General features: G+C 46.9%; 1 protein-coding gene across 3 annotated transcripts in view; it reads left to right on the forward strand.

The window, feature by feature from the left end:
* SFSWAP (splicing factor SWAP) overlaps positions 1-18246 on the forward strand; it is a 90817-nt gene that overhangs the window by 54263 nt on the left and 18308 nt on the right. For all 3 annotated transcript variants that reach the window (XM_025402627.1, XM_025402629.1, XM_025402630.1), the window contains 3 exons: positions 1638-1868; positions 3313-3503; positions 15064-15329. In XM_025402627.1, coding sequence (XP_025258412.1) covers positions 1638-1868; positions 3313-3503; positions 15064-15329 — 688 coding nt within the window. The remainder of the gene's footprint in view (positions 1-1637; positions 1869-3312; positions 3504-15063; positions 15330-18246) is intronic.

Raw genomic sequence — 18246 nt, forward strand, 5'->3', positions numbered from 1 at the left:
CTGGTCTTGAACTCCTAACCTTGTGATCCACCCACCTCGGCCTCCCAAAGTGCTGGGATTACAGGCATGACCCACTGTGCCCGGCCAGTTTTTTTTTTTTCTTATGGAAAATCTCAAACATGTACGAAAACAATATCATATAATGCCCACTCACGCCCCACACATGTGCTCATCATCTGGCTTCAGCTGCTGGCCCTGCTCCTTATTATTTTGACGTTATAAAGTACTGCTCTCCCGGTATTAGTGTCTTGGTGTGTGCCCTGTCCCTTGAGGCAGTTGCTGATGAAAAGTGGTTATATTTCAGAGGGTCCGGGCTATCACATACTTAACTGTCTACTTCACGTCACACCGGGTTTGAAGCCGTAAATTGCTAAAGCGGGAGGACCTCCCCCAGGGGCCGGCCAGGTAGCCCGCCGTGTGCCGCAGAGCATCACAAACATAAGTTGCAGCCCTTCCAGAAGCTTCCTTGTTTACCCAGAACCCACCTGCCTCTCAGTCACCTGGTTTGCGGTGCACTTAGCATCCCCTTCATTGTGGGTTACTTGAATATTCTTCATAAATAACTAATGGTTTTTTAAAATACTGTATCTTATTGCAACCAGTTAGCTCTTGTCAAGAGCCATTTATCACAGCATCTGAAAGAGAAAGGGACTCTGTGTTCATTGAGTGGTGGGGCAGGGAAGATGATTTTTTTTCTTCAGGGCCTCCATATTTCCCTTAAATTAAACTTTCTGGATATTCTAGGAGGAGGGATTGCTTCTAAATTTTTGTTACGCTGGGTTTGAAATTTTCTTACAGGTGTGGAAAATGGTCTGACATAATGCCTGTCACAAAGTAGGTAAAAATGTTTGCTGAATAAAGGCATGGATTCTGTAATTTTTGGTTTGTAAGAAAAGGCTATTTTGTATCATGGGGAATTTTTGAAAGAGACCTGTTTATAGTGGAGTCACATCATATGCCTCCTGAAGCAAATTTAGATATATGCTGAGCCGTGAGCTTTTTTTTTTTTTTTTTATAAAGAAAAATGAGGCCGGGCACAGTGGCTCATGCCTGTAATCCCAGCGCTTTGGGAGGCCGAGGCGGGTGGATCACAAGGCCAGGATATCAAGACCATCCTGGCTAACACGGTGAAACCCCATCTCTACTAAAAATACAAAAATTTAGCCGGGCGTGGTGGCGGGCGCCTGTAATCCCAGCTACTCGGGAGGCTGAGGCAGTAGAATCGCTTGAACCTGGGAGGTAGAGGTTGCAGTGAGCCAAGATCGTGCCAGTGCACTCCAGCCTGGGCAACAGAGCGAGACTCCATCTCAAAAAAAAAAGAGAGAGAAATGACAAGAATTGGCCATTTAAAATTGCAGGTGACTGCCCTGGCATCAGCAAGTGTGCCCTTGCCATGCAGTGCCCAGTCAGTGCCGTTCTCACAGCACAGTTCAGGGGTTTGCCCCAGCCCCGCGCCGTGCAGTGCACGTCTGTCCAGGTCTGCTCTGATGGCACGGCGTCCCCACCAGAGACCCTGTGTATGATGTGGCTCCATGCTGGTCATCCCCTTCCCAGCAGCCTGTGCTCAGGTGGGTAGCAGGGCCTGCAAAGATTTCCACTCTGTAACATGTATCATAATTCTCACCTTTCCTCAATAGCTTCCTTTGCTCCAATAAGCTTTGCAATCAAGGCCAAAGAAAATGATCTGCTTCCCCTGGAAAAAAATCGTGTTAAGCTAGATGATGACAGTGATGATGATGAAGAAAGCAAAGAAGGCCAAGAAAGTTCTAGTAGTGCTGCAAACACTAACCCAGCAGTTGCCCCACCCTGTGTAGTTGTTGAGGAGAAGAAGCCTCAACTTACCCAGGAGGAGCTAGAAGCAAAGCAAGGTTTGTTGATAGCTTTTAAACTTCTTGAAAGAAAGGAAATACATAAATATAAGATTTATCTGCTAAGCCAAAAAATCTCAAGGCTGCCAACTAGAATCTGAAGCCTTTGGAAATCAGACCCATTTGGGAGTTGTGTAACATGTCTGAGGTTTTGAAACGTTCTCTGTTAAAGGAATGAGCTCTGCTCTTCACTGAACCTCAAATGCAGTGCCGTTGGCAGTTTGTTTTCGAAGAAACTGAGTTGGCCGTCTTAGCCCTCATGCGCCACAGTGGATGCATTAATGGAGGCTCACTTTGCGCTTGGCTGGCAGCCCCAGGGTAAAAGGCTCAGCCTTGCTTCCCAGCTCAGGAACCAAACTAGGAGATGCCCTTTCGTGAGGCTGCCTCCCAACAGAACCACTGGGCCCTTGAAGGTGGTGTGTACCCAGCTGGTTTTCGGGCTGCAGCTCATCTTCATGGGCCACAGCGTGGCCACCACACCCGCCCCAACACTGCCGGCAGCGTGGGGACAGCATATAGTCTTCCCATCCTGACTCCAAAATAAATTCTGTTCTGCATTAAAGCAGTCAAATAATGGTTGCTGCATTGTGGTTGTTATCTATTCTAACTGATTTTCTTAAATTGCTTTTCCTGTATACACACATTCAGATCAAGCAACATTTAAAAGAGGCCAATTTTCAGGCCGGGCGAGGTGGCTCATGCCTGTAATCCCAGCACTTTGGGAGGCTGAGGTGGGCGGATCACCTGAGGTCAGGAGTTAGAGACCAGCCTGGCCAACATGGTGAGACCCCATCTCCACTAAAAAAACAAAATTAGCCAGGCATGGTGGCGCACGCCTATAATCCCAGCTACTTGGGAGGCTGAGGCAGGAGAATTGCTTGAACCCGGGAGGCAGAGGTTGCAATGAGCCGAGATCGCGCCATTGCACTCCAGCCTGGGCAGCAAGAGCAAAACTCTGTCTCAAAAAAAAAAAAAAAAAAAAAAAAAAGGGCCATTTTTCAACCACAATCCACCATCAAGAACTTCCACTGTGCTGTGATGTTCTCCCTAAGCAAACTTGTCCTCATGCCTGTACATCTGAATCTGTACTTCCTGTGTGTAAACTAACCAACTGTCGGATCATTTGGAATAAAACACTTGTCATAGAGTATCCATTGCCTGGTGTGAATATTTTGGATATATGTTGAGAGCCATTCTGAGGTTTTCATTATTCCAGCTTTCATTAGTATAGAGTCTCATCAGCCTTCTAACTCTAAAAGTAAAATATCCAAAAAAGGGCACGTTATAAACTAATTCTTTCAAAATTTGATTTGTCCGATGTATGTACCTATTCAGAAACTTTAACTGACTGCATCGTGTGACGCTTTTGCAACCTGTGAAAATTAAGATCAGATAAAATACTGCTTGCTCTAAACTTCTCTTTTCTCTTTGTTTATTCCTCAAGCAAAGCAAAAGCTGGAAGATCGCCTCGCAGCTGCAGCCCGGGAAAAGCTGGCCCAGGCGTCTAAGGAGTCGAAAGAGAAACAGCTTCAAGCAGAACGTAAAAGGAAAGCGGCATTATTTTTACAGACCCTCAAAAATCCTCTGCCGGAAGCAGAAGCTGGGAAAATTGAGGAGAGTCCTTTCAGTGTTGAGGTATAGTAAAGAAATCCCACATTGGTATTTGCGGGGCTGCGTGGTACATAGAAGCAGGGAGGATGTGTCTCCCTCCAGCTGCCTGTCTCTGGCCTGAGTGAGGGATATGAGCCCCCAGCTCTTCCTTCCTACGTGGGTTGGCTTTTGCTTTATAGCTGTGAATCGAAGAATTTGACAAGAGTTTGCCCTGTAAGTGCACGTTCACATAAACAGCAAATACTGCCTGCGATTTCGGGGGAGCCTCTGCTTCACGGCTGCCCTTATGGGGCGGGCAGGAGGGCCTGGGGAGTCACTCCCATGGGTCCTGCTGGGGAAATGTGGTGGACACACTTCCCTGGAGCCCCGCCTCTGCAGCAGCACCAGTACTGAGCTCACACTTAGGGCAGAAATCCTTTTGCCACAGTCTGTATCAATGTCAACACTTTAATTAAAGAGAAAAAGGCAGAGGGAGTTAAGAGAACAGACTCCGGGAGTACATGGCTCCTTCCTCAGTGGTGTGAGCAGAGATATGGCCTTACATGGGGGTCATCACATGGCTGCCTTACAAGTCTCCTGCGCCAAGGGAAGGTGCTCAGAACAGAGGCCTTCAGTAGACACTGGCTCCTGTGCCAGGGGGATTGCTCACATGGGCGTCTGAGACCAGAGGCCTTCAGGAAACACTGATGCCTTCAGCAGCAGCAGTACCGTAATTAATCATATTCAGCAAAAACGCTGCTTTTTTTTTTTTTTCAGTCACATCAATTTAGAATCTTTTAAGTTTAATTTTAGATTTTTTATAGCAGTTCTGTCTCTGAATTTTATTTTGTATTTAAACTACAAGAATATCCAGAAATTCTTTGGGGAGTTTAGGAGCATTTTGGAGACATAACTCTTTTAAAGTAAGAAAAATAATAGAGTAGGACACATCCTTTGAGGATTAAAGGAGGATCGTCATTTTATATCAATAAACTATGACAAAACTGGGCATTTTAGTAACTAGTCCTATAATTGTAGATGAATTAAAAGCTGACTTAACATTTGAACTATAATATTAGGATGGGTTTAGATCTACAATTAGACAATAGCTAAAAAGTTGTGGTTTTATGTTATTTCAAGAGCACTTAAAAAATCTTTTTATAAAATCTTTCTCAACCTAATCTCTCTCCTAAAAAAAAATGAATGAACACAGGAACAGAAAATCAAACACCACATGTTCTCGCTTATAAGTGGTAGCTAAACATTGAGTGCACATGGACACAGAGAAGAGAACAGCAGACACGAGGGCCTCATTGAGTGGGGAGGGAGGGAGTGAGGAAGGTTAAGATGAAAAACCTCTCTATTAGCTACTGTGCTCACTGCCTGGGTGATGAAATAAATAAAAGTTGGAAAGAATAAAAAAGATAGTAACTCTGGGAATTTTACTTTTTGAAAAGTTTGCAAACCTTCAAAAAATTGGAAAGAATGGTAAGATGCCCCCAGTGCCCAGGCCATTGCATGCGCATGCTTACTCATCTATATGTGGGCACGTTGACCCATGCGTGCTCGCCCTCTCTGAGAGTCGTTTGCAGACATGGTGACCGCTCTACGCTGAATACCCATGAAGGGCCTTCCCCTGGGAAACACAGTGCCGCACGCAGATTGCCCACTGATGGTACATCACTTCCTCTGCAGGCCGCAGTCACATTGCTCCAAGTGGCCCCACATGTCTTTTGTAGCTCTTTTTTTCCCACAGTATAGAATAAGCCTTTCACTTTAATTATGCTGACATTTCTAAGAGTCCAGGACCATTATTCAAAACTGATTCTCTGCTTGAAGTCACTCCGCTTGTTTTTCTGTGGAAACAACATTCTGGGCTCAGACTTTTGAAATGATGCAGAAGGCTGAATCAGCTTTCCTGTTTTGGGAGTCAGTCTGAAATCCCCTCCCATCTGGCAGGAGGCCTCAGAAATAATATGATGAGCAGGGAGGGGAGAGTTAGATAAGAGGAGCACAGAAGATGAGTCTGTGTGAGACCTGTCGAGTGCCCGAGTGCCACAGGGTGGGCTCCTGCCCCTGATTCCGGAGTGCCCGGCCACCCACTGTAGCCTCAGCTCCACAGGTCGGTGGTGCCCAGTCGTCTGAGCCGTTCGACTTACCAGTCCCAGAAATGAACATTTTCAGGGAAGGTGGGAACCCCCAGCAGCCCCGCAGGACACCATCTCACAGCCTTTCCACGGCTCTGCAGAGTCGGGGCTGCCTCCTGGCTCCTTACTTCAGCCCGTTATGGCAAAAGGATCTCTGGTCATTCCTTAGCTTTAATAGGATTTCTTGGCTGGGTGTGGTGACTCACACCTGTAATCCCAGCACTTTGAGAGGCCAAGGCGGGTGGATCGCCTGAGGCCAGCAATTCGAGATTAGCCTGGCCAACATGGTGAAACCTCGTCTCTACTAAAAATACAATAAATCAGCCGGGCATGGTGGCGCATGCCTGTAACCCCGGCTACTCGGGAGGCTGAGGCAGGAGAATCTCTCGAACCTGGCAGGCAGAGTTTGCAGCGAGCCATGATCGTGCCACTGTACTCCAGCCTGGGCGACAGAGTGAGACTCCATCTCAAAAAAAAAAAAAGGATGGCCAGGCATGGTGGCTCACGCCTATAATCCCAGCACTTTGGGAGGCCAAGGCAGGTGAATCACAAGGTCAGGAGATTGAGACCATCCTGTCCCACATGTTAAAACTCCATCCCTACTAAAATACAAAAAATTAGCCAGGCATGGTGTTGCGCGCCTGTAGTCCCAGCTACTCTGGATGCTGAGGCAGGGGAATCGCTTGAACCCGGGAGATGGAGGTTGCAGTGAGCTGAGATCACGCCACTGTGCTCCAGCCTGGTGACAGAGCAAGACTTTGTCTCAAAAAAAAAAAAAAAGATATTCGGCAGCAATAAGGGGATGAAATACACAACAACAAAAATAATCATGAGGACGCTTGTAGCCACACAAAATGCTTCTGATGTAATAAGCAAGAGAAGCACAATATAAAATACATCCACTTCTGTGGTTACAGCCATGAAAATATGCATGTGGCAAGAAGGGAAGGGAATTTAAGAAAGTAAGGGACCTGTTACAGTGGCGTACGGGTTATCGTGTTTTGATATCATTTGTGCAGTGGATAAAGGGGTTCATCAAAAGACATTCGTGAGAATACTTTAACCATTTATATTACATGACTGTATCTGTATGTTGTAATAAAATTTCCAGTGAAATTCAGTCACAACTATAATTTATCACTAACCCAGTTTTTCCCAATCTACTGTAGTTCCACATCACAGCAACCAGAATTATTTCCTTATAAACACAAGATATGTTACAGCTTAGGCCTTTGTCCTATTTATTTATTTTATTTTACTTATTTGTTTTTTTGAGACAGAGTCTCACTCTGTCACCCAGGCTGGAGTGCAGTGGCACAATCTCAGCTCACTGCAACCTCTGCCTCCTGGGTTCACGCCATTCTCCTGCCTCAGCCTCCCAAGTAGCTGGGACTACAGGCGCCTGTCACTGCGCCCGGCTAATTTTTTTGCATTTTTAGTGGAGACGGGGTTTCATCATGTTAGCCAAGATGGTCTCGATCTGTCCTATTTATTTTTATACGTACATTTCTCTCACCTCTCCTGTTTGCAGGCATTGGTTTTTGAATCTGTAGAACATAGAAACGAGTGTTTAAATCACTAGAATGCTCTCCCTGAATATATGTGTGTGTGTATGTGCAGATTACAGCTACCAAGCCATTTCAACAAAAGTGTAATGGTTGTAGCAGATGATGATAAATGTCTTTAATTGCTTCTGAAACAAAAATACTTGTAATTAAATTGGCAATTGTCATAAATAAAAATCAAACTCAAAAGTATTTTTAGCCTAAAACAACTTCTGGGACAGGTTACCCTTGACTTTACTAAGTATTCTAGCATCTACTTTACTCACTGATGTTGAGACATTTGACCCAGCTGTGTAGTTGTAAAATTCTCGGAGTCCAGGAGGACGTGAGACAAAACCATGTTTGGCCACCGCACACCCTGGGTGAGGGAGCCAGCGTGGCTGAGGGCACATCAGCACCAGGAGGCTCATGGCACCCCCAGGTCTGTTGGAGCCATGGCTAGCTCAGGCTGACTCTGCAGGGTGGCATGAGGACACTCCCTTATACAAGGCCTGGCGTAACATGGCAGGAATTTTACTGTCACCTTAAAGTTAACTAAAAACAGCCACAGAGCAGCTTATGTGCCTGAAGGACAGTCACTTCTCTGTCTTTACGTTGCTTTTTATAAAACTGATGTATACATATGATTTTTAAAGTTCAAATGCTACAGAAAGGTATAAAAGAGAAAAGGTCCTTTCTTTCTTGTGTATTTTTTTAAATTCCTGTGGAAATGGCACTTTTTAAAATTCCTGTCAATTCTCTCCCTTCTGTAGTTTGAGTTTTTAACATAAAGGTTACCATTTTACCTTTTTTAACTGTGCCGTTTATGCTGGCATTAAGTGTATTCACACTGTGCAACCATTACCACCCATCCATTCCCAGAATGTCCATCTTCTAAAACCAAAACTCTTTAGCCATTAAATAGTAACTCCCCACTCTCCCCTCCCCCAGCCCTGACACCCACCTGCTTTTAGCCTCTGAACGGGACTCCTGGGGACTGCCTGTGAGTGGGATTCTGCAGTGTCTGTGCTTCTGTGCCTGGCTGACTTTGCCTAGCGTGGTGTCCTCCGGTCCAGCCACGTGGCAGCTGCGTTGGACCCCCTTCCTTTTTGCGGTTGAACGATGCTCCGTCGTGTGTATCCCCTCCCTTTGTTTCCTGTGAATCCTTGAGGGGAAAAACTCAATTCGATTCATGTATGTAGAGATGTAAAACCTCACAGTTATGGGATCATACCCTACGTATTTTTCTGACATCTTCTTTGACTTACAGTAGAGATCCTTCTGTTATCAATGCTTACAGTAGTGTTTGGTGTGTTACAGGCACTTGGTAGATAGATATTTATTGACCGAATGACTGTAAGTAGTTTACCTGTAAATCACCCCCTCTGTGTGTGCCCCTCCCCTGCTGTGGGAAATGTGAGCCACGTCTCAGGTCTGTCTTTGTGAACAATGCCGATCACCCATCTGTGTCCTGTATCTTGTGTACTCCAGTGAGTGCACTCATGGGGGAAATCCTCACCATGGAATTCTTTTTTTAATTTGAGATACTGCTCAGTTGACCTCTGAAGGGATTGTAGCAGTTTTATTGGCACCCATGGGGTATGATAACTGTTTCTTCATGCCCCTGTCGGCATTGGGTACCATCAGCCTTTCAGTGGGAAAGCAGCATCTGCTTTAACTGACATATTTAATGATAAGTAATACTGAGTCACTTTGCTGATGTCTTTTTTTTTTTTTTGAGACGGAGTCTCGTTCTGCCTCCAGGTTGGAGTGCAGTGGTACGATATCGGCTCAGTCGGCTCACTGCAACCTCTGCCTCCCGGATTCAAGTGATTCTCCTGCCTCAGCCTCTGAAGTAGCTGGGGCTATAGGCGGGTGCCACCACGCCCGGCTAATTTTTGTATTTTTAGTAGAGACAGGGTTTTACCATGTTGGCCAGGATGGTCTCGATCTCTTGACCTCGTGATCCGCCCGCCTCAGCTTCTCAAAGTGCTGGGATTACAGGCCTGAGCCACTGCGCCCGGCCACTTTGCTGATGTTTCTTGGCATTGTCTGCTGCCTTTTGAACTGACTTTCCCTTAGCCTGGGCCTGTGTTTCTTCCGGGCCCAGGAAGGGCCCTTTCTTTGTCTATGCTGCTTCATGTTAGCTGTTTGTCATCAGTGTCACAAACTTTTTTTCCTCTGGTACGTTTTTGACCTGCCACACTTGGAATTAATTTCAGTTTGAGGAGCATGTCGCTAGATGCAACACATTCACTAAGTCATACATCTTTTCCCCAGTGACTCACAGAGCCTTCTTTACGACGTGCTGAATTCCCATTTGTACTCGATCTTTCTGCGTATGTGTTCGTGTTCAGTCCCATTGATCGTTAGGAGAGGTGATTTTACGTATTGAGATACAGTTGTAAATTATGTCCTAAAGTGTGCCTATTGGCATGGAAAGATATTGGCAGTACTCTTAAATTTTTCAAGTGGAGTATAAAAATTATAAAAGCATATGCAAAAATAGTGCATATAAACCTGCATATGAGACTGGAGAGTTCCCTTGACCCCTTCCCAGGACTCGCAAAGGGGGTGGCTCGTTTACTTGGCCGCCACTCAATCTCTTACAGGAGGGACCACATGAACGGACAGGTGCGGGAACCAGAGCAAAGGAACGCTCCTCTCTAGCGGGAGCAGGCTCTGCGCTGGCCTCACGGCATCCTCCAAGCACATTACAATGCTCTTTTAGCTTTGCCGTCCAGGAGGGGGTGTCTGTGACCCCTGGAGCCCCAGAAAGCGTGTGTTACAGTCAGCGTTGAGTGTTAATCAGCTCTGGAGGGCCAGGGTGACAGCCTTTACACCCTGCCCTCTTGGTACCTGAGTTCTTGTCCAGCGTCCAGCAAGAATCAGGTCACACGAACAAATTGAAGGATGATGAATGTGGAGGACTTTATTGAGCTGTGGAAGTGGTCTCAGCAGAAAGGGAAGCTGACAAGGGGTTACAGCAGGAAGATAATTTTCCCCTGGAGTCTGGCCATCCTCAGCCAAACTCCTCTCCAACATCCAGCTGCTTCGTATCCTCTCTTCGCTCAGACGCGTCTCTCTTCTGTGTGTGTCCCCTAAGTCTGGAGTCTGGGGTTCTTATGGGCACAGGATAAGGGGCAGAACAGGCCAAAAGGCAACATTCAGGCAGGAAAACAGGGATAGTTCTCACTTTGGGCCGTGGGTCCAGGCTTGAGTGTGAAGTCCTCGCCAGTATTTCCCTGCCTCCTGTCCGTGTCACATAGATTCTCTCTCCATTCCTAGTGTGTGTTCTTAATCCAGGATGAAGAGAAGGCAGAAGTCTTCGCTGAGCTCCTTTTGTCATGCAGTCATTTACATAGTCATGCAGTCATTTACATAGTCATGCAGTTATTTACATAGTCATGCGGTCGTTTACATAGTCATACGGTCGTTTACATAGTCATGCGGTCGTTTACATAGTAGCAAAGGACTGCAGGATGGTTTCTTGGATTCCACAAATTTTTTTCTTTTTCTTTTTTGAGAGAGTCTCACTCACCCAAGCTGGAATGCAGTGGTACCATCACAGCTCACTGCAGCCTTGACCTCCCAGCCTGAAGCAGTCCTCCTACCTCAGCCTTCAGAGTAGCTGGGACTTACGTACACTTGCCGCCATGCCCAGCTAAATGTTTTTTGTATTTTTGGTAGAGATGGGATTTTGCTATATTGCCCAGACTGATCTTGAACTCCTGGCCTCAAGCAGTTCTCCCGCCTTGGCCTCTCAAGATGCTAGGATGACAGGCATGAGCCCCTGCACCCAGCCCATAGATGTTTTCCAGTTACGGATCCTGCCAAGTTTACGATTCCAGTAAGAGTTTGACAAGGAAATAGGAACTGAAACCCGCCTGTGTTTGCTGAATCTGCTGTGTGCTAGGTGCTGAGGCACTTTGGGATATGCATTAGAAGCTTGCTTGTTCACCAGTGACCGTGACAGCATTTGAGCTGTTGCTGTTCACACATGGGCATTTCCATCAGGACAGCACAGCCAGGAGGAGAGTGGCAGCTCCGGGACCTAGGGCTTAGGCAAGGCCTTGAGGCGCTTACAGAATAGTGAGGACCCACGAGGACCAAAGACCCACAAGTGGTAAAGGACAGGTGGCCCCACTCGGGAAGACACGTTCTCAGGCAGAACGGGTATGACAATGGGAGGCCAGTTGTAGAGAGCCTGGGACGCCAGGATAAGTGAGCGAGAGCACGAGAGCTGCATTTCCGCTGAAAGAGTGTGGCTGCGGGGCAGGGGGCGCTGGAGCAGAGTGGAGGCAGGGGTGGGAGGACGCACCTGGCCAGGAGACAGTAGGGCAGTGGGGCTGGGTGAAGGGATGGAGAGGACGCTTTAGTGTTTGCCATCCGTCCGTGGGATTGGCCCATTTCATAGTTAATGTAATGCCCTTCACAAATAAGATTTCTTTTATTTTCCAATACAATCAGATACACAGTCGGTCTGCTTTTGAGCAATTTGTTTTGCCACAGTAGGAAATAATAGTTGCTAGTTCATGTGCTAATTTGTTGCCAAATACTTCATTGTGATAAAGGGGGGCTAATCAATGTTATTTTCCAATGTTACAAAAGTGGCAGGCAGTAAGCTTTTAATGCTCTCATAAATGACCATTTTTCAGAAGTTCTTTGCTTTGTCCTCGACTCTACCTGAACCAACGTACGTCTGCCCCCCTACACTCAAACATGACTTCGGTTTTGATCATTTTTGCTGGAATATTAAAATTGCATCTCAAAGGCAGCTGTGGTTTCTGGAAAGCTGTGTTTGGCATCAGTCCTTGTGCACTTTTAGCACTTGAAGCTGAAAAAAGCGGTAATGTCAACATCACAGACCATCTTAATTCAGCCTGGCAGAGCTCGCAGCAGCTCTAGTCTTCACCTTCGTGGTGAAGGATGATCGTGTTGTTGGAATAAATAGAACTGGGCTTCATTACAAGTGACATTTGAAAGTGTTGATTCAGATTGTCCCCTCACTTCAAAATGAAGCCCTCGTCTTTAACCACAGTGGTGAGATAAGTTTTGTTTTTTGGTTTTTTTTGAGACGGAGTCTCGCTCTGTCGCCCAGGCTGGAGTGCAGTGGCCGGATCTCAGCTCACTGCAAGCTCCGCCTCCCGGGTTCCCGCCATTCTCCTGCCTCAGCCTCCCGAGTAGCTGGGACTACAGGCGCCCGCCACCTCGCCCGGCTAGTTTTTTGTATTTTTTAGTAGAGACAGGGTTTCACCGTGTTAGCCAGGATGGTCTTGATTTCCTGACCTCGTGATCCGACCGTCTCGGCCTCCCAGAGTGCTGGGATTACAGGCTTGAGCCACAGCGCCCAGCCAAGTATTATTAATGACAGGCATTAGTTAGGATAAAGGCAAAAAAAAAAAGTTTAGAGGTTCAAATCATTGGCAGTAAAAACAGGAGCAGAAACTCAGCTGGAGAGTTGACTCCTCGCACTCCTGTTTGTCTTGACTATGCCTCAGATGGCGTCTCGCGCCCCTTTGGTTTTGTCTTTCACAGACGTTTGCCAGGGACCGGGTTTTTCCATCTCCCCTCTGTTTTAACGCCATGTGTTATCAGTCACATGCCAAAATAGTGCAGTGATTTTGTGAGAGAGAGTAAATGAGGAGACTTCTTCACCAGAAAAAGACAACAAAGACGTGTTTCTCTTCCTTCTCGCCACAGAACAGACTCCTCACTCGAGGGTGGAGTATGTGTCTTGGCTCTCCTCTTCAGCCTTCTCTTTGTTTTCCTGGGGAGATCCCGGGCCTTGTTAAAAGGACCTGCAGCAGCTCTGACTTCCTCAAACACTCACAGGTGCCCGTGCTGAGGTTCCCAGTGGCGTCTTTCATCCCTGGGGCTGGCTGGCTTTCTCCTGGTTTAGAGTCCATGGATATTGGGATTTTTTTAGTGCCTCAGCTGATTTCTCTGGTCCCACCCAGGGCTCACCTCATAGGATGTGCTCAGCTCACAAACCTTTGTTCTTTGCTGTTTGCAGAATGGAAGCCCTTGCAGTGTGTATGGGAGAGGCCATAGCTAGGATGTTCAGCCTCTGAAGTTGTGAAGCTTACTGGCTTTTATTTATTGTCTTTTTAATTTAAAGGATCATTTAGCATTGCTCATGGGCAAATCCTGACTAATACCAGAGTGGAGTGGGTGTTCTTGGATATAGAGCTTGGCTTCTCATTGGATGTTTGTGTGTTAGAATTATGTAAGCAATAAAATATTTTAGCTGAGTGCGGTGGTTCACGCCTGTAATCTCAGCACTTTGGGAGGCTGAGGCGTGCAGATCACTTGAGGTCAGGAGTTTGAGACCAGCCTGGCCAAAATAGCAAAACCCTTTCTCTACTAAAAATACAAACAAAAAAGAAATTAGCTGGGCATGATGGCACATGCCTGTAATCCCACCTACTCAGGAGGCTGGGGCACAAGAATCACTTGAGGCCGGGAGGCGGAGGTTGTGGTGAGCTGAGATCACGCCACTGCACTCCACCCCGGCGACAGAGCAAGACTCTGCCTCAAAACAAACCAAAAAACAATAAAATATTTAAAAGTTAGACCTGAAAAATATTGTTACACTTACAGAATTTCAAATGAGAAAGACCTTTTTGATAAGAACTCTCCCACAGTAAAATGGATTTTTTTTACCAAAGTGTCCCTGGAGATAATTTAGGCAGAGCCGTAAAGATGAACTTGGTAGCAGTGAACTTGGTAGCGGCCAAATGGGAGGGCCATCAGATCCCGACGAGGAATTCATCCCTGCCCTCCTGCCTGCAGCACACCCACCACCAGGGAGGGGCATCAGAGAGCATGGTGTAAACGGAAACAGCAAGGAGGCTGAACAGAGGACTGGGAAATCACAGTGCCATCATAAAGCAGCCAGCTTGAGTGGAATCTCATCTTAAATTGGGGCCTGCCCCACCAGGGCTCCGCTGAATTGCTTTTGATCTCAAAGCCAAAGAAAGAAGCATAACTGTAGAAAAATCATTTCTACAGTGTTTTCCCTCAGCCAGTTGGCCTTGCCAGGGCAGACCTAGGGAGCGGAAAGAAGGAAGGGAAGCCCCCTTAGCACTTTGCCTTTCACAGACGCTGTCCTGCGCACACTGTGCCACGGGCTGGGCTGGAGCTCTCTCCCTGGGGAGCAGCTGGGGGCAGCCTGGGAGACTGGGTCCTACCCCAGCACCTGACCTGAATTTCTTCAAGGCACTAAATGATGAATTGCAGATTTTTTCACTGTGTCTAAAGGTGTGAAATGTTTAATGGCTGTAGTTTAAAATTCACTTAAAGTGAATTGAGGAGAGAGTGAGCTTTCCGGGGAAGAGGGCCAGGCTGCAGGCCCACACTGTTGAAGGGTGTTGTCTCCTGACCTGGTTCCGATGCGCTGTGGTGGAAATGTGTCGGGATGCATTGAAGATTCGTGTGCTCTTCTGCATGTATGTGGCACTCAGATGGAGAGGTTTTAAAACATCAAAGGGGGAACCTAGACCTTTAAAAATTATTGTCAGAGTAGTGCAGAGATTCATTTAAAAACCTAATATTGGAGGTTTGAGGAATCTCTCCTCTGGTAGTTAAAACTATTAAAAAGAAACGTATTTTTTTCCAGCATAGCATCTCTAATACTGTGCTCCTCTTATTGGCTCCTGCTGTCCACAGCCTGGGGGCTGGGAAGGGAGTGCTGCCTGTGGAAAGGCTCGGGAACCAGAGGGGGTTCCCTTTCTCCCTTTGCATCCTGGGAGGTGAAAAGGAGGTCACTCTGGATAGCTACAGGAGGAGACGGGTCTTTGTAAGGGATGGTTGCTGTGTTTGTTGGTGTGAGGGGCCAAAGTTGAAATTTTATACATACACTTCAGTGTTCTGTTTTCCCTGTTAACACCCAGATTTCCCTTTTATTCTTAGGAATCCAACACTACGCCCTGCCCTCTACTGACTGGAGGCAGACCTCTGCCTACTGTAGAAGTTAAACCACCCGATAGGCCTTCGAGCAAAAGCAAAGATCCACCGAGAGAAGAAGAGAAAGAAAAGAAAAAGAAAAAGCACAAAAAAAGATCTCGAACAAGATCGCGTTCTCCCAAGTACCATTCGTCATCCAAGTCCAGGTCTAGATCACACTCAAAAGCAAAGCATTCTCTTCCCAGTGCCTATCGGACAGTGCGGCGGTCGAGGTGGGTGTGCAGGGGGCAGCACCTCTGGTGCCTTCGTGACCCCTGTGTCCTTCACAGGATACCCAGTAGAGCTAGGTAGAAAGTTTAAAATCAGTGCCACTCTCATTGAACAGACGTGTGTATGCGTGTGCTCGTGTGCCCTGCAAGTCCAAATAAGATCTTTTTTGGTTTTTTGTTTGTTTTGTAGTTAACTTTTGTTTGTTTGTTTTTTGAGACAGAGTTTTGTTCTTGTTGCCCAGGCTGGAGTGCAGCGGTGCGATCTTGGCTCACTGCAACCTCCACCTCCCGGGTTCAAGTGATTCTCTTACCTCAGCCTCCTGAGTAGCTGGGATTACAGGCGCCCACCACTATGCCAGGCTAATTTTTGTATTTTTAGTAGAGACAGGGTTTCACCATGTTGGCCAGGCTAGTCTTAAACTCCTGACCTCAGGTTACCCACCCACCTTGGCCTCCCAGAGTGCTGGGATTACAGGCCTGAGCCACCGCACAGGCCTATACTTAACTACTGCCAGGTTTTTAAAAATTGGTTTGTTTAAATTCTAATGGGTCCTGGAAGTAAGCCTACCAGGACCTTGATTCACAGGGTGGTGTGCTGATTGTGTAAAAGATTCACAGGGTGGTGTGCTGGGGGGTCTTTTGTTTTATTTGTGTAAGTGAAGTTTCCCATGCTAATTTCTCTCAAATGTGTAAAGTTGCAAGACAGGAGAACTCTTTAGCACTGGTTTTGGGTTTGGATTCCCTGCTCTGCACATACACTCACCGGTGCCACACTCTGCACATACTTCATGTGGCACCGGTGAGTGTGTGTGCAGAGTGGGTGTGAAGAGGGCGGCGCGGGTGAGCGTGTGTGAAGAGGGCCGGCAGGTGTATGTGTGAAGAGGGCAGCACGGGTGAGCGTGTGTGAAGAGGGCGGCGCAGATGAGCGTGTGTGAAGAGGGCGGTGCGGGTGAGCGTGTGTGAAGAGGGCCTGCGGGTGTGTGTGAAGAGGGCCGACGGGTGTGTGTGAAGAGGGCAGTGCGGGTGTGTGTGTGTGAAGAGGGCGGTGCAGGTGTGTGTGAAGAGGGCGGTGCGGGTGTGTGTAAAGAGGGCGGTGCGGGTGTGTGTGAAGAGGGCGGCACAGGTGTGTGTGAAGAGGGCGGCGCCGGTGCACACTGTTTCCTCTCCACCCTCCTTCCGGAAGTCACTATTAAACCAAAGGCCTTCCTGGTGAGGAGCCAGTTTTTCAGAAAGCAGGTTAACATTTCTAGGAGCAGAAATTAAAAATGTAAAAACATTTAAGAGTCACAGAATTTACATCTTGGTGAAAACCATTTTTTAAAAACAAAACAGTGGCCGGCCTATGGGAGGCTGGCACAGCTTGCTGTGTTTTCAGGGCCCCGTTACACCTCGGGTTGTTGCTGAGCACTGACTGGCTCTCTCGGTTTCTGTAGTGCGGCACTGACTGTGCTCGTCTAGTTTTTCTTCTGGAATTGCTGTTAGCTCTTACGTTTCCATGGGAAAAATACAGATGCCTTGGGCGCCCTGTGGGCTTTTTAAGTATAATTTTACACATTTGCCTCTCTGAATATATCCTAAAAACAATATGCTTGCTTTATTTATTTGTTTGTTTGTTTATTTATTTAGAGACGGAGTTTTTGCTTTTGTTTCCCAGGCTGGTCTGCAATGGCGTGAACTCGGCTCACTGCAACCTCTGCCTCCCCGGGTTCTAGTGATTCTCCTGCCTCAGCCTCCCAAGTAGCTGGGATTACAGGCATGCGCCACCACGCCCAGCTAATTTTGTTTTTTTTAGTAGAGATGGGGTTTCACCATGTTGGCCAGGCTGGTCTCTCTCCTCTGACCTCAGGTAATCCACCCATCTCGGCCTCCCACAGTGCTGGGATTACAGGCATGAGCCACCACGGCCAGCCTGCTTTCTTTATTTTTACCCCAGCCAACACTTAAAGTTTGACAGGCATTTACACTGACTTCTCTGCAGTGAAATTGGATTTGACTCTATGATAAATCAGTTTGATCTTTCACTCTGCATTTTTGCGAGTGTTTTAAATGTTTCATCACTTCATACCCTTATACACACAAAAAAGAAACCTTGCTATTTTCTAATCAAATGAACAGTTTTGCTAACATATCTTCAATTTCTGAAGGCTCCCAGGAGCTTATATATCAAAGCTTTTTTAAAATTTCTCATTTGAGGCCAGGCACAATGGCTCACACCTGTAATTCCAGTGCTTTAGGAAGCCAAGATGAGAGGATTACTTTGAGGCCTGGAGTTCGAGACAAGCTTTGGCAACACAGTGAACACCTATCTCTACAAAATTTTTTTTTTTTTTGAGACGGAGTCTCCCTCTGTCGCCCAGGCTGGAGTGCAGTGGCCAGATCTCAGCTCAGTGCAAGCTCTGCCTCCCAGGTTTACGCCATTCTCCTGCCTCAGCCTTCCGAGTATACAAAATATTTTTTAAAATTAGGCAGGCGTGGCAGTGCGTGCTTCAAACTCCTGAGCTCAAGCGTAGAGTCTGATGTGGGGGGATTGCTTGAGCTGAGCTCAGGAGTTTGAGACTGCAGTGAGCTATGATCACACCACTGCACTCCAGCCCGGATGACAGAGCGGGACCCTGCCTCTACATGCAATTAAGTGAAGATTAAAATAAAAAATTTCCCACTTGAAAATGTTTCTTACGACATTACATAGCTGAAGACAGGCATAAACAAGCCCTCCTAGTGACCAGATGCAGTAAAATTCTTCCCAGTTTTCCTTTTCTACAGGCTCCAAAGAAAGCATAATTCCTTCCTAAATCCCAAGCCTTGGGGCCGATCCTTGTAACAGCTGTTCGTGGTGTTTCTTTAGTGTAAGAAATTAGCTCAGCTTTCACCTGGGGAGTTTTTGCAAACACAGCAGATGCGGCATCTGATATTTCCAGGT

Source organism: Theropithecus gelada, chromosome 11, assembly GCF_003255815.1.
Source record: "Theropithecus gelada isolate Dixy chromosome 11, Tgel_1.0, whole genome shotgun sequence".
NCBI classification, from domain to species: Eukaryota; Metazoa; Chordata; class Mammalia; order Primates; family Cercopithecidae; genus Theropithecus; species Theropithecus gelada.